Raw genomic sequence first — 17,329 nt, forward strand, 5'->3', positions numbered from 1 at the left:
TACCATGATAGCCAAGTAATTATTTAGCGTATACTAAAGTGGCGTCTACTCATCTAGATAAGAATTCTTACCATGATAGCCAAGTAATTATTTAGCGTATACTAAAGTGGCGTCTACTCATCTAGATAAGAAGTCTTACCATGATAGCCAAGTAATTATTTAGCGTATACTAAAGTGGCATATATTCATATAGATAAGAAGTCTTACCACAATAGCCAAGTAATTATTTAGCGTATACTAAAGTGGCATATATTCATATAGATAAGAATTCTTACCATGATAACCAAGTAATTATTAGCGTGAGCGAAATCGCGCTTTTATTTAAACCAATATGTAATTAGAGTCATGTGATAACTATCCTGTTCATCTCTTTAACACAATAATTATATCGAATATATCCGTTATACGCTATTGGGATATTTATAAAACAAACGAATACAGCCAGTTTGAATACGAAACTGTACAAATAAAGGAGATTTCGTGTTTTCTGAGCACACTATGTTTGACCGGTGGTTTCACTCGGAATAATTTTGATTTTAAAAATTAACACATTTATAAAAGGAATGAAAATTTCATATTATCTTCTCTCGTTTCTTCTTTCCTTCTTCTTGCATTTTCATTTTTTCCAGAGCTAAAATTCCGAGTTTCTAGCAAGTTAAATAATCACTATTTTTCAGAATGGTTTATGAAGAATATTTTCTTGGGTAATTTTTTATTTATTTATTGCATTGATGGGTGGACGAGCTTGGATGTTAATTGGTTACCGGAGTCTATAGACAGCTACAACGTAAATGCCACCACCCAACTTGAGATATAAGCTCTAAGGTCTCAAGTATAGTTACAACGGCTGCCCCACCCTTCAAACCGAAACGCATTACTGCTTCTCGGGAGAAATAGGCAGTGTGGTGGTACCTACCCGCGCGGACTTACAAGAGATTATACCACCAGTAATTGATGGAGACTAAGGCTATATTCGAGTGTTTTCTTGTGGACATTGATTGCAATAGCATGTCCACTATATTGGTTAATCTTAAGTTTTGTTCTAAGGTCTCAGTATAATAAACAAGTGTAGGGAACACTAGATATATTTTTAAATATACGCCCACCAGTCAGCCGTGGCGTTCAGACAGCCTCGGCTCTGCTTTATATGTATATATAGCAAGATTAAACATTTACATTACGATCGAAAAGTTGTAGTTGAACATTCTCTATTGGAGACTGGATAATTTATTTTTACAAGCCCGCATACTGTTTGGTTTCACGGCGGATTCCGTAATCTTTCTAGCGTTTGATCGTAAATAGGTAATGTTATCACTAATTGCGTACAACAAACACTTCAGCTAATTGAAAAGCCGTGCGCTTTGATTGCGGTTGTTTAAATTTTGTTAGTGAGTACATAATTTGTTTGTTTTTTATTGCTTAGATGGCTGGACGAGCTCACAGCCCACCTGGTTAAGTGGTTATTGGAACCCATAGACATCTACAACGTAAATGCGACACCCAACTTGAGATATAAGCTCTAAGGTCTCAAGTATAGTTACAACGGCTGCCCCACCCTTCAAACCGAAACGCATTACTGCTTCTCGGGAGAAATAGGCAGTGTGGTGGTACCTACCCGCGCGGACTTACAAGAGGTTATACCACCAGTAATTGATGGAGACTAAGGCTATATTCGAGTGTTTTCTTGTGGACATTGATTGCAATAGCATGTCCACTATATTGGCTAATCTTAAGTTTTGTTGTCATCATCTGCCGGATCATCACCGCTGTCTGGCTTACTGTTACCGGATACGAAATATTGTATCGATTGGAAAAATGTAAACTTACATTTCTTCCAGTATTCGTTGATTCGTTTTTATGGTCCTTCGAAATAAACATTCTAGTTGTTTTGTTTTTATTTCTACTTCACCTAAAATCACTATCTCGTTAGCTAACATTAGCTTGTCTAAGGTCTTTGAAATCAAAGTCTCCATTTTGAATATTATCTTAATGTTTTGTAAAGCTAAGGTAGCTAAAACTTCGTTTACGGCTTATTGACTGACGTCCAAACTATATTCAGACGAAAAGAAAAATAATCAATCTATATCTCTATTTATCTCCAGTAAGTACTGTTCGACAAAATGTATTATGAAAATGTTTTCTTTCGCAACAGTCTCCTTTCGTCTATCCGTACATTTTCACAGCTTTTTCGGTCTACCATCACTTCCATTTTAAACAGTTCGCTAGTTGGCTTTGTCTTCCTTTTTTGTAACACATTAACCAATTCAGTTCTAATAAAATACCACATTAAGCTTGCAACATTAGTTAATAAACAACCCAAAGACTATTTTAACAACAATACTTTAAAATAATTTTATTTATATAAATAATTATTTCATTTACTTCAGATTTTATATCCATATTACATTCATTAACATTTCATATAGTATACCGGAATTAAATAAAAACAATAACTACAATCAACCAATCAACCACTCAATTGATTGAACACAAAATTGTTACAATCTCGTGGTCCGTGATCGAATCAATGAAGCTATGTCCTCCGCTACGAACTATTTCAATTAAATACAAATGAACAAACGTAGAAGCAAATTGGAACAGATCGAATAACTAGGTAACATTTAATTTGTTGTATAAACTACTAAACAACATAGAAAACATAGAAGATATGGCCCTTTGGGCTTGGCATTAGTGACCTTAACCACTGTGTATATGCCGTGTGTGTGTGTGCGTGTGTTTGCGTGTGCGTGCGTGTGTGTGCGTGTGTGTGCATGTGCGTGTGTGCGTGTGTGTGCGTGTGCATGTGTGTGTGTGTGTGTTAAGCTCTTAAAGATATAAATTCGCATACTAAATGTCAAAACCCAAAGAGCTTGTGGAGCATGAGCTTCTCAATCCATCACTCGAGGTTTAACCAAATCCCTAATTGAATGAACAAATTGTAAATATCCGTTGTGACCCTAAACTACGACCAATTAGAGTCAAATGACATAAATTAGGTCAGCGGTCCGACTTATTGGAACTTAACTATTAAACTCGTTCAATTATCGCGTTCTATTTATAAAATAAAATATGAACACTCAATCGTTTATTTATCGTCGGTGGAATATCATAATTTTATTTTAATACCCAACTCTCTTTTCCTGGATTAAATATTCCTAATAGCACTGGCATCGTGCCGTACCGATAACTGTGGATCACTGCCGCGAAAAAGTAATGAAAATGCATAGTGTTTTATAGCAACTATTATTACTAATCTTCTCTCTCTAATGCTGACATCTTTTGCTTGTCACTTGTAGCATATAGAAATGCAATTTTGGAATATTTATAAGGTGATTTAGTCCGATGAGTATTACTTAGTTTTATAGTGTAAGTTGATGTACATAATAATATGTGCGTATTGTGTTGCTTTTGTTTTTTGTGAAAACTTAAATTTCTAAATTTCTCTTCTCTGTTCACTTTCTACTTATATGTGATTTTGATGGTGGAAACAAGTTTGGTTATTGTTTAAGCTATTTGTAAAAATATTGTATATTATTATTGTACTGTTGGTTTCCAAAATAAATAAATTAATAATCAAAATGAATGAAAATGGGGAGAGTACTCCGCGGTTGACAACGGCTTGACTTTGCTTCTGGCATTGCAGACGTGCGACCGTAACTATTCACCATCAACTGTACTGGATGCTCGCCTGTCTACAAGGGTAATGAAGAAAAAAATGTGACTTGGACTATCTGGTCTCGTAGTGGGCGGTAACATTAACCTTCTGCAATTTAAGGGCTTAATTCACTTTACATCAATTTCTTTCCGTATTTGAACTATTGATGTCACGGATGCCAATTTCGCAGAAATATTGAATCTGCCATCTTACGCAAATATGTTTTATAAGGAATTTTGTATGAATATACAACCATTTTATTTTAAATGTACAAAGATGTCCCAACTATTTTCCCTTCAGAAATTCCCTCCATAAAGAATCAGGCGTTCCTTGTTTTTTTAATTTTCTTCATTACACGTGATGACGTCGTTACAGTTGAAATACAATGCTTTAATTTTTATTTGGTGATATGTGTTTTATCAATATATATTTAACAAAAATGGTGACTATTATATTAAAACGCTTATATTAATTACCATTATTTCGTTAGCATCGTCCCGTTGTGTATTGGCACTGTCTTAAAACTTGAATCTGTTAAATGTTAGATGTCATAAAAAGATAATTACAATTACACCGTTACAGAAATTAAACAAAGCCGAAATTGGCAAGCCACTGTTTGCATATTGCAGGACCATATGTCGGACGGTCGATGACCCGGGGTCTGCGCATCAAATCGAAACGAATTGCGTTTCTGGGGCGCAGCCGTCTTGCGATTGCTCCCAGCGTGGGTCTTAATTTTAAGGTAACCCGTATTTGAGACATAGTCGAAATATAGTCTTTATTTCTGGGATCACATGGCGTTAACATAACCTAATTAGCATTACCATTAGTCATTATCTTAATGGCTTTGATAACTTGGTTTTTGTCTTAAGGTGGGAGGCGGCATACACGCCAACGACTCCGACAGTCGCTGAACAAAAGATGTGCAACTTAATGTGAAATGGAAAAAACGGCAGTACGACATTATGAGACTCCAAATACGTTCTACCGCCAATGCAATTCAAGGTTGGCTCGTTTATTTTACTTGTGTAAAGTCATATCGATACTACTTTCATATAAGCATAGAATTCGATGTGTACGTCCCAGTAGAAGTCAGTATAACACAGATATACTATTAATAGACACATTTGACATTCATGATTTGGAGCATTCATGATTTTTTTTTATTGCTTAGTTGGGTGGACGAGCTCGCGGCCCACCTGATGTTAAGTGGTTACTGGAGCCCATAGACATCTGCAACGTAAATGCGCCACCCACCTTGAGATACAAGTTCTGAGGTCTCAAGTATAGTTACAACGGCTGCCCCACCCTTCATACCGAAACGCATTATTGCTTCACGGCAGAAATAGGCACAGTGGTGGTACTTACCCGTGCGGATTCACAAGAGGTCCTACCGCCAGTAAAACGAATGAATTACCACAAATCTTTAAACCCAGAAATTTGGATTGAAGGGAATCTAATCCCAATTTCTTTAAGTTGGTTCACCTGATTAGTCCAGAACTTTCTGTAGAAACACTTCGCGGATTTAAGAGAGAACTTCTAATAATAACTCTAACAATAATATAACATCATGACCAAATAATTATCAGATACGCTAGAGACACAATATCCTGATAGGACTGGCTTAGAGTAGAACGACATTCAAGTGATGCTCTGATTGACCACGACTACTCTTGTCAAAAGTGACCGATCTCAGTAAGAGAAGAGAGAGAATTTCATAAGAAACAATTAAATATTCATTCTAAAATTAATAAACAGGTTTTTACCACACAGCTGTTCTATAAACAGCTTAAATTATAACCTAGTTGCGGTTTTAAGAGCGCTTTATTGTAACCTAAACATTAGATTAGTTCAACAAACTGTATTATTTATTGCCTACGCAAATTGTGGAGCCATATTGCCTAAATTTATATGCATAACTATAAGGATACAGTTTGCCAAACTAGTAGTCAGAAATCCAAGCATTAAGCTGGCTATATTATATCCCTAGATTAGTTTAGATATTTTTACCCCTTTCGAAAGCAGACATACGACGCCCAGTATTCTTACACAATAAAATGTCTTATTGTTATTGTTAGTAGGTAAATAATTGCATATCCCAACTGGTGCTATGTAGTTACCGGATCTCATAAACATAACAATCATGATTGCTGCCATCCACTGCTATGCTACGCTTAAAGCCGAAACACTTTATTTATAGCAGAAATCAGCAAAACTGTGACACAATCCCCCGCGGGCTCACAACGACCTCCACTTATAAACAATCTTGTTTACAGTATTAAACTGTTACTCAGCAGTGCGGTAACAAACAGACAAACAGGTCGCAACATTGTTAGTACACAACGGAAGAGGCTACTTCACGAATTTCTAAAAGCCCACACATTTGACACACATAGTCCAGGGTGTGTGGGCGTGATGGCGAATTGTAAATGCATCACTTTTAAACATATTTGTATGATGAAAAGTTTGTTTATCTTTTTAGTGGTGCTTGTAATGCTTATGGCAAATACATTGATTGTAAATGGTTATTTATGAGGCATTTTGATTGTTGAAGCAACAAGCCTTTTATTGATTCATTCTCTGGGCTGGTTCAAGCATCAAGACAATTTGTCGTGATTTACAGACACGAGTATAAAATTTTTACCATTCATGAAGGAACATGCAAACCACTTTCTTATTTCTTTTATTTGCCTACCTATATTATAATTGAAACGAAAACGGATGAAGTAAAAGAAACACAAAAAAAAAGAAACAGAAAAGTCTCTTCCCTAGAAAGTAACCCGGGAGGGTTGACGTCAGGCAGGTGACCGGTCGTAAAAATCTTGCCGGATCTCAGTGCAACATGATTAGAGGTCATGCTGCAATGACTCCACGTAATGTGGGATAAGGGGAAGAAGAAGAAGAAAAAGATTTGCCTAGCTGTGTACCAGTAGTAGCAGTATTCTAAAGCGGTTATTCTGGCTTCGTGCCGGGTAAGTCGCAATTCTCTATGCTCTTCGAGAACGTGTTATTATGACAGTAATATGCCAGACGGACACCTTTCCTGTACTGCCAACATCAGCTGCATACAATATGTAGATTTCCGGAGCCAACACAATTCACAAGATGAATATCGCTACGAACAAAAATATCAGGTGAAATTCACGAAAGTCACGAACACTTCGGGGCAGACCTACATACACGAAACTTGTCCTACTCCAAATACATTTGAACTTATACTAATTTATTCTGAACCATTTATAATTTAGTAACAATTTAACCACGTCGAGAAACGTCTATGAACTCATTCACTAAAATTGCGGCCGAGAATTGTGCCCACGCGTGACCATGGCACCCACTTACATAACCCACGGGCCACATTCTACGATCATTCAAAATTCGTTGACAGCCTGCTTTGAAACGAATTCCTGTTCTAAATGTAACAAGGTATTCAATTGGTGACGAGATAAACCTATTAATAGGGCCGAAGCCGCAACGGTCTCAGGTCCTGTCCACTGGCCATTTCCGAGGTGACGGCGGAGTTGCTTATGATGATGATAATGCAACGTCTCAAGATAATGCAAATGTACTGGTGGTAGGACCTCTTGTGAGTCCGCGCGGATAGGTACCACCACCCCGCCTATTTCTTCCGTGAAGCAGTAATGCGTTTCGATTTGAAGGGTGGGGTAGCCGTTATAACTATACTGAGACCTTAGAACTTATATCTCAAGATGGGTGGCGCATTTACGTTGTAGATATCTATGGGCACCAGTAACCATTTAACACCAAGTGGGCTGTGAGCTCGTTCACCCATCAAAACAATAAATAAAAAAGGTGAGCTCATGCAGCTAGGTAGTAGGTAGTAGCAGTAGATGGTAGGGTAGCAATGCTTCGCTGAAATTGTCACTGGATCGGAATCATGACCCACTGAAAAGATCCGACGAGAAACTCAGTGGGTTGCACGTCGAACTCTTCGTCATTAAGAACGGTGGCCGTTGCTTGGAACGCATAAAAGCACCGTAATGAACACCCTTAAAAGGTAAATCGCAAACCGATATTAAGAATTAATTTCACATTTATTTTCCATAAATCCAGATGAGGGGCTCGTTTATTGGATAACATCTTGATAAATGCTTACATGATGCAAATAGAAACGGAATTCATAATGTTATCATCAGAGGGGTCGCGAGATCGTCTTCACAACTATAGCAATAAAAAGTCAATTCTAAAGAATCACAGTACCCTGTGATAAATTAGTTGATTCGCAGTACCCTGCGCTAAATACTGCATATCGTCCTTTAGATAGAGAGTCGGCTAATTTCAGCTTCGTAGAGTAAGAAGTCTGTTAGTAACGTAAAAAAAGCTTTGTGAAATCGCACTTTCTTAATGCTATTCTAATGAAAACAAACGAAAAGATTACATTACTTAATTACTTACTATAACTTCTAAAACTTCTATTCACTTACTATAACTTCTAGTTAATCAAAAGAGTGAAACATAAAGTCTGAGATTCTGTTGTACCCTTATAAAGTTTATCCTAACCTTCAAAAGGGAAAGCATATTTGCTTTGAGGACGAAATAGGCTGGATTGTGCTGCCAAGGCATGTGAGCTCTGATTACGTCCAACTATCAGACAATGTATGCACTGACAGATATAGTTCGAAGGATTGCTCACAAATAAGCTAACAAAAGGCACTACATGCGTTTCCTCTGTGCACTACATTGCGTTATGAAAAAAAAAACCATGCTCAAATTGTAAACACATTTAATACGACCAGAAAGTTAAACGAGCGCGAACATATTTGCGCAACTCAAATAACTCACTTCGCACAATCAACCCATTCACATTGCATTGTAAACATCGTCGTATGATAAAGCATAGTGATAAAAATGAAAAGTTGCTGATAAGAATGAAAACAAGGGAACTGTTTGCTGTTAACGTCGATTACAAAAAGCCGCTTGGGAAATTCTCTAGGGATGGGAAAGTTGTGATAAATGTTTGTCGATGTTTTTTTTTGCTTAGTTAGATGGACCTGATGCTAAGTGATTACCGGAGCCCATAGACATCTACAAGGTAAATGCCGCCACCTACCTTGTGATATAAGTTCTAAGGTCTCACTTTTTACAGTACAACGGCTGCCCCACCCTTCAAACGGAAACGCATTATTGCTTTAAGGCAAAATTAGGTAGGGCGGTGGTACCTTTCCGTGTGCTCTGTGCTCTGACAAGATGTCCTACCACCAGTAACATGTAAATCGATCGTAATGTAATTAAACCGCCCGCATAATCGGTACGTACGGTGTGAAGGCGTATTCAGATCCCATAATGATATTTATTATAATAATAATAAAGCCCTTTAATTTAATTCCGAACTACAACCATGAAATTTTACATTTTTGTGTTGTTTTTTACATTTTATTTCTTATAGTATATCTCGCAGTTCGGCGTGCCTCGTGGCATAGGCCTCCTCCTCCACCTCCAATAATGATATTTACCACATTGAATGTAGTACATAAGTTTTAATTGCCTTTTATAGTAAAACGCGGATACGACCCACTTTGTCACCTTCACCAATGGACGTCATCAGCAATGCCAATGGCACAACTATGTCGCTGTCTACTGCTAATTAAAGTTTAGATTTTAATTTCATTTCTTGTTTATTAAAACTTTTAAAATTTGATTTAATTTTTTGATTTAAAAACAGTCATGTCTTTTTGTATTATAGTTGTTCTATTGTTTGTAATTTACAATTATTAATAAATAAAATGTAGCTTAATTTATTTAAAACATAATAGAAATTAAATATTATACGTATCAAATATTTCTAATTGCATTATTTAATCATTCAAAAGATAAATTTGCAGTAATTGTTAGAAAAAAATATTAATTAAGTTTTTTTTATTAGGATGCAATGCTATTTTGTGCACAGAGATTAATTACTAAACAGCTTACATCCAAATTGGCGTTTACTTGAAATGTATCGGCCCGACTTCCCTTAACTATTTGTACATTTAAGGGCAGGCTTAACTATCGATAACATAAACTATCGAGAATGATACATAAAAGGATTTACTTATAAGCAAATTTAAAAACGTAAAGAATCTAGCGCAAGATATGAAAGTGAGTGGGGCACAAACCGCCTACGAATGAGACGCGCGCGTGTGACCCGCTAACATCTGTTTTGTAACTGCGTACATTATTCATGCTAATTATCGTTTAATACATTTCTGACGTGAGGTGAAACTAGATAAGAGAATTGAGAACAGAGTTATTCGTTCATAAGAATTGTCTTTGAAATTGGTTTTGACGAAATTTAAAATAATATCATTCATATGTATGTGAGAGTGTTCTGAAGAAAATTTGAGGTCATTTTCAACGCTTCAACCGTCAACGGTGTGAATCGCATCAGCGTCTATCCAAGGTCTATTCAAGAGAGCTTTATTACAAATAGTAAACAGATTAAAATTAGGTAGGCAATTCGAATGCAGAGGACTAATAAAAATTAAGTGGTGTCCTTTTGTTAGTAGATCGCGTTTCCGATTCGGTGGTAGATTCTGCGAAGCACGGCTCTTGCTAGGGTTCGCGTTAGCAACGTCGTCAGGTTTGAGCCCCGTGAGCTCACCTACAAGCTCGGCGAATCTAGAATAACCCCTCGAGGTTACTAGTATAGGTAGGAAAAAAAAGTCACGAGATCACGACAAAAAATATCATAACGCTTATCCTATCTTATCCTATCCTATTGCAGAAGATCCACACATGCAACTGTAGTGTACTGGTTCGAAATTACGATCAAAGCTTACTTTACATCCGCCGACACATCCCGCTCGGCGATTCGCCGTTGTGCTCTTTATGAGAACACCTTCAAATATCCCAGATAATTGATACTCTTACACCCAGTAGGGCTGTCCGAATTTAGTATTTATTCGAATATATTTTTTTATGTTTACACGATTTGGCAGGCGAAATGCCAATACTATTAGGAATGTTAATACGTTACTAATGAACTGTTAATCATGAGCACCCGTGAACATAGAGCCTGAATCATCTTTCGTTAGCTTAGATGATTACACACCACAGCACATGTCGTGTCTATCACTTGTTAAAGATAACGAGATAGAATAGTAAGGTGAAGACACTACCACCGTGATTAAATATCAATTAACACAAAAAACCAAATAAAGTTTTGGTTTATTCAGTTTTTTTTTTAAACGATGACCCTCACAAATCTTAACGCTCCCGATCTTTATTTAGCACCATTTGCGGAATCTTAACAGCTTCCCGTGATTCATGTGCCGCCATTGTAGTGTCGCGGTTTATTTGGGACACTCGCCGGTCAAGAGATTAACTTCGCGATTTATTCGACTTCTCCCTACTTTCATTTTTGTAAGAGCTATTATTAAGTTAAATTATTTTCAATGGGGAATATTAAAATTAATAACAAACTGCTTTCACAGGATTTATGTCATACATACACTTATCCTATTTTGTTGATTATACAGCAGGTACTGATAAAGCCGGAGTGTCTCTTAATGCACAATTTTATTATTATAATACAATTACGAAATAGCGGGTTATTGTATACCGATGCCTATAAAATTTAGATGTGTAACTTTTTCTGAAATTTTTATTTGAGGGTAGTTTGCCGCTGCTTATAAAAGGCAGTACGGAATTGGTCAAGGGGCCACATTTTGTATTTTGTCAAATCAAACCTGCAAAATTATAATTTGTCCGCACGGGCAGGTACCACCACCCTACCTATTTCTGCCGTAAAGCAGTAATGCGTTTCGGCTTGAAGGGTGGGGCAGCCGTTGTAACTATACTGAGACCTTAAAACTTATATCTCAAGGTGGGTGGCGCATTTACGTTGTAAATGTCTATGGGCTCCAGTCACCACTTAAACCCAGGTGGGTTGTGAGCTCGCCCACCCATCTAAGCAATAAAAATAAAACATAACAGCGGTAAATAATCATGAAATTTCATAAACAAATATTTAAAGGGAAATACGAAAATCATTCATCTTCAACATGAAGACCTGAATACGTCCAAAGTTCGTGTGTGGGAACATTGCACAGAAGTTTGTCTGGCAGCGAAATTTAAAGCAGTTTTGCACAAACAAGCCATTAAAGTACCGACATGAGACATTACAACCATCCGTCTACTGCATGATGCAAAGTGACCGTGTTGCAGTCAATGTCGAGAATGCGAGTTTAAAGAAATACACTGTTATTGTTTATGATTTGAAGCAGTAACATTGCTTTGTATCTAGCTTTTTAGATACCGATAATAATGCTTTTACCGGTACAGTCAAAATCGCGTGTCATTAGACATGACCACTTTGGTTTCAGATCGAAAGTCACGAATCCTTCACGGCAGAAATAAATCGGACACTATGAAAATCTGTATCTGTATCATAAAAAGTTTAACAGTAACCGTTTTTTAAGCTATTGCATAGATTTTATCGCAGGCCTTAAGCGCGGCTTGAGAGCGGAATCATGAAATTCCGTAACGAAAAAAACCTTACACCCCTCACTCCGCCTACCATGTAACTCGCGTTCAACACATTCACACGTTGCGCTTGTGTAGTGTTTGTGAATAAGCGCGTGGCGTGACGTCACACTGCATGCGCATCGTGAAAAGTCTGCCCATCTCTCGGGCGGTCTAGCTTATGAGTGTGAAGGGGACAGTTAAGGTTTTGCTTATATTAATGTTTAATATAGCGTGGTCTTGTTTTATTATTAAATTATCGTGGTCTAATTATAATTGCATAAGTTGATAAAAAATGCTATGCAATAGCTTGACTGCGGCAGTTCCCGAGTGCCACACGTTTTTTTACACATGTACACTTTTTAAAACATGAGGAAATAAGTTTACTACACAATAATTCTGGCTGGAAAAGGCATCACTGAAATCAACTACTATTTACTTTCAAATAAAGTCTTAGACTGAATTGCATCATTCATACTGCGATATTTTTTGTAAGCAGCGACTTGGCTGTGCCCCTGGCATTGCTGAGGTCCATGAGTGACGATAACCACTTACCATCATGTAGGCCGTATGCTCGTCTGCCTACAAAGGTACTAAATATGGGCTCCAAGTTCGACGACGAATAGGCCACTCATAACACTAAAACGATTGGGAAGTATCAAAGAAGGCAAATCTTCATATAACTGACTGCAACATAAGCGAGCTTGCAGTGTGCACCGAAGGCGCGTGCAAGTTCGCCGTCACGCTCCCCAGAACACGACCCACGTTTTATCTGCAGAGCATGTGTGTCTCATTCCGGGTTTTTTTTTTTTCTGCTCTTTTATATTAGAAGATGAGAAACGACTGTAGCCGATTTCATACAAAACGATTTGATGAAAATTTAAGATATTATTACCAGGACTAATAAAGTCGCAAGCTCGAGATCGAGTATGAATTTTTTTTTATTGTTTAGATTGGCGGACGAGCTCACAGCCCACCTGGTGTTAAGTGGTTACTGGAATCCATAGACATCTACAACGTAAATGCGTCACCCACCTTGAGATATAAGTTCTAAGGTATCAGTATAGTTACAACGGCTGCTCCGCCCTTCAAGCCGAAGCGCAATTACTGCTTCACGGCAGAAATAGGCAGGGCGGTGGTACCTACCCGTGTGGATTATATTATGCACAGTTGAAAGGCTATTTGGTTTAAGCGACATTTTTGCAACTTTACACGAGATACATTTAAAGTTTAAAATTTTGAAAAAATATCATAACAACAAAAAACTTCTTTAGCTATTTGTGTGGAGTAAGCATAATTAAAGTTCAGTTAAAAACATCGAATTCTTGATGCTAATCTATACATATAAATAAAATTGGAGTGTCTGTTTGTAATATTGAAATAACTGCTTTTTACTACATGCATATGGATATATATACGGTACATACACAAAAATAGAATTTTTTACAATTTTTGTCTGTCTGTCTGTTTGTCCCGGCTAATCTCTGAAACGACTGGACCGATTTTGACGAGACTTTCACTGATAGGTAGCTGATGATATAATAAGTAACTTAGGCTACTTTTTTTAGACTAGCTTCGCCCCGCGGCTTCACCTACGGTACGACAATAACCGCGCGTAACAGTGCGGGGCTCAGCTATCAATAATAAAATTTAATGTTTCCGAAGCGAAGCGAGGGCGAGTCGCTAGTTACAAATAAAACGCACCTTTAATTACAAAGATAAATGTCGCGTATGAAGCGAAATGTCGCTTAAAACAAATAGCCTTTCATCCCATATATACAGTTGAACATAACACATAGGTAATCACTCACACTAGCCTGCTGTCAAATGCACCAAATAAAACAAAATTTTAACAAAAAATAAACTGGCTTCTACTGTTTTTAAATAAAAATATTAAAAATTTCGGAGATCACTTACTCGTAAGAAGCGTGAGTTTCAAGTAAAAAGTGTTCTTAGTAAAATACATGAACAAATATATTTGAATTGAGAACCTCCTCTTTTTTTTTATTCGGTCTAAATCTTGTTCAGAATTCCTTAGAAAAAATGTTCTCCGTTATTGACTGCGGCATAAAGCCACTCCCAATAGCATATAACTATATCAAAAACATTGGTTCTAATGTATTTAAGATATTTTTCACGTTAGAGGTGGTTACACGTTTATCTTGGGAATCCGCACGGATAGGTACCACCACCCCACCTATTTCTGCCGTGAAGCAGCAATGCGTTTCGGTTTGAAGGATGGGGCAGCCGTTTTACTGTTAAAACTGAGATCTTACAACTCATGTCTCGAGGTGCGCGGCGGCATTTACGTTGTAGATGCCTATAGACTCCGGTTACCACTTAACACCAGGTGGGCCGTGAGCTCGTCCAACCATCTAAGCTATTAAAAAAAAGAACATGTTCTGCTACATATTTACCCATGTGACTAATTGCAGTAAGTCGACGTGTAAGAAACAAAGCGACCGTTTTAAACGCGTCACATTACTCAACATTTCACGGAACCTAACTCTAGGAAATCCGATCCCTAGCAATGTCTTTAGTTCATTACCACCATAGCTTATGGTTCGCTTATGGTGGTTAGACGGCTTACCTACAAAAATACTCCTCATTAAAATCGAAAAATTATCATTCCACGCATTCGTTAACCAAAACATCACACGTGTAAAATCTATACATATCTACTATACATACTACTATCTATATCTATACGAAAACTTTATACCCCTTTTTACGAAAATTGCGAAAATAGAGAATATTGAGAAGGACTGCAGAATATTAATATTTTTTTTAATCAAGCATAAAAAATACATTAAAACAATAAAAACAAACATTACACACACTACCATCTATTTGACGCAACACATATATACTCTTTGTTTATTGTTTAAGGTATGTGGTCAAATTGAGAATAGATTAGTATTGTTTGTCTTTAATATTATTTGTCTATAATGTAGTTTTGGCGAAATCTTTGATTATAAAATTATATTAAGTCTTTGACAATAGAACCATAATAATGTTCAAACTTATAATTTCAATTAATTATAGTCGAATTTCTACTACTGGGGGACCAATAGTTAAAATAATTGTTTGAATAATGATGCACTCAACACAGGTTTTTTTTTATTGCTTAGATGGGCGGACGAGCTCACAGCCCACTTGGTGTTAAGTGGTTACTAGAACCCATAGACGTCTACAACGTAAATGCACCACCCACCTTGAGATATAAGTTCTAAGGTCTCAGTATAGTTACAACGGCTGCCCCACCCTTCAAACCGACACGCATTACTGCTTCACGGTAGAAATAAGCAGGGTGGTGGTACCTACCCGTGTGGACTCACTAGAGGTCCTACCACCAGTAAGTTTTGTTACCAGTAGGTTTTTTTTTTTAAATAACTATCACGTCTTAAGTTTTCATTCCGCAATCGGTCATAATACATAATGACCCCATGCGACCATAAGTCAAACGCGTAAACTCACTGAGACGTATTAGTCGATTGTTAACAAGGGATCGTTTATCTGAACTGATTTATACAGCATTCAACATATGAGAGCCGCAAATGGAGGTCGTCTTGTTGTGGCTACGATGAAAAATTTATGGTATTTACGATGCAAAATCTTGATATTTTAGCTTAGATGAGCTAATGAATTCAGAATCGATCTACTGATAAGCAGTTATCTCAACAAACAAACCAGTAACAAAGCGTTATATGAGCGTACATGAGATACAAGCTTAAAACTTAGTCTATACTAAGCTTTAAGCTTGTATGTATGCTTGTATGTAAGCTTGTATACATAGACGGAATTTTTATTTAAAAGTGTTTTCCATTGAAGTCTTAAAAACACAATTCTTATAAAAGCCGGAGCAAAATCTGTTCACTGCAGACAGACTTCTTACGCACACAGTTCATACCAGGTTAATTGCTAAAGCCTTCACTGTACCATATTTCCAAGGGTATCCGGTAAAAATTTAATTAAATGGGGTATACTTTAACGCCAAGAATATTATTTAAGTCACAGAGCCACAATTGGATACAACTATTGTAATTCTAGCCTCAAAACAACAACACACTGCAAGCACATGTCATTATTTTGTTTATGATCGTATTCCTTCATCGTGCAAGACATTCGTGAACTTATTACCCATCAAAACCGGGCTTTACCTTATAGGCCACGAAGGCTTTCGTTCATTCCCTTTCAAGATCTATTTGTAACGTACTAGCTGACCCGACAGACTTCGTAGTGCCTTAATCAATAAATAAAAAACCTAAGCTTTTGTATCAAATAAACTTAAAACAAACAAAAGGAATCGATCCGACGGGGGACACATCAAAGGGAAAACACAAAATTGTTATTTTTATTTGATTCCTAGCATTTTCATAGTTATCTACCTTTTAAACCTTTTCTGGACTTCCACAAATAATTCAAAACCAAAATTAGCCAAATCGGTCCAGCCGTTCTTGAGTTTTAGTGAGACTAACGAACAGCAATTCATTTTTATATATAAAGATTTTGATGTTTAATAGACGTGGAACTCTATATTTTACTTAACAAAGCTTGTACTCACAGAATCGTTTATCAAAGACCATTTCTTGGCATCTCTCGAGTGGACGCTCGTGGCCCTCGGAGGAGTACGCCCTCCTGCCCGGCTCGCAGCGGTACACGGCGCCGGGTCGGGAGATATTGTTGTAGCGGGCCGGATAGCGCTCGTCCTCTGGTGCTCCGACTAGGATCCTGTCGATCGAAAATGAAAATTAATAGTATTATTTTATAGATATTTAAATTTACATAAGAAAAACACCCTGCGTACCCTAAAGAAAGTGATATCGTAGTATTTTGACAGCGTGTTTCAAAACGATAGACACAAAACGTATTTCTTAACAAACAAGCTTAGAATTTAATTTCTTATTTATTTAATTTAAACTAGAGGTCCCGCAGTAGTCGAAATTCGACTATAATTAATTGAAATTGTAAGTTTGTACACTATTATGATTGCATTTTATACTTCTATAATCACAAATTTCGCCAAAGTTACATTATAAAAAAATATTAATAAAGACAAACAATATTTAATCTGTTTTCAATTTGACCACAGACGTCAAGAACAAAAGTTTGACAATAAATAGTACGCATGCGTGTGTGCGTCAAATACATGGTATGTAGTGTGTGTAATGATTTCTTTATTGATTTAATGTATCTTTTACGCATTATTTT

General features: G+C 36.9%; 1 protein-coding gene across 4 annotated transcripts in view; it reads right to left on the reverse strand.

The window, feature by feature from the left end:
- The window catches only part of if (integrin subunit alpha inflated), a 127,977-nt gene that overhangs the window by 65,935 nt on the left and 44,713 nt on the right, over positions 1-17,329 (reverse strand). For all 4 annotated transcript variants that reach the window (XM_089730116.1, XM_089730114.1, XM_089730117.1 and 1 more), the window contains exon 2: positions 16,683-16,849. In XM_089730116.1, coding sequence (XP_089586242.1) covers positions 16,683-16,849 — 167 coding nt within the window. The remainder of the gene's footprint in view (positions 1-16,682; positions 16,850-17,329) is intronic.

Source organism: Bombyx mandarina, chromosome 10, assembly GCF_030267445.1.
Source record: "Bombyx mandarina strain Sakado chromosome 10, ASM3026744v2".
Lineage (NCBI taxonomy): Eukaryota > Metazoa > Arthropoda > Insecta > Lepidoptera > Bombycidae > Bombyx > Bombyx mandarina.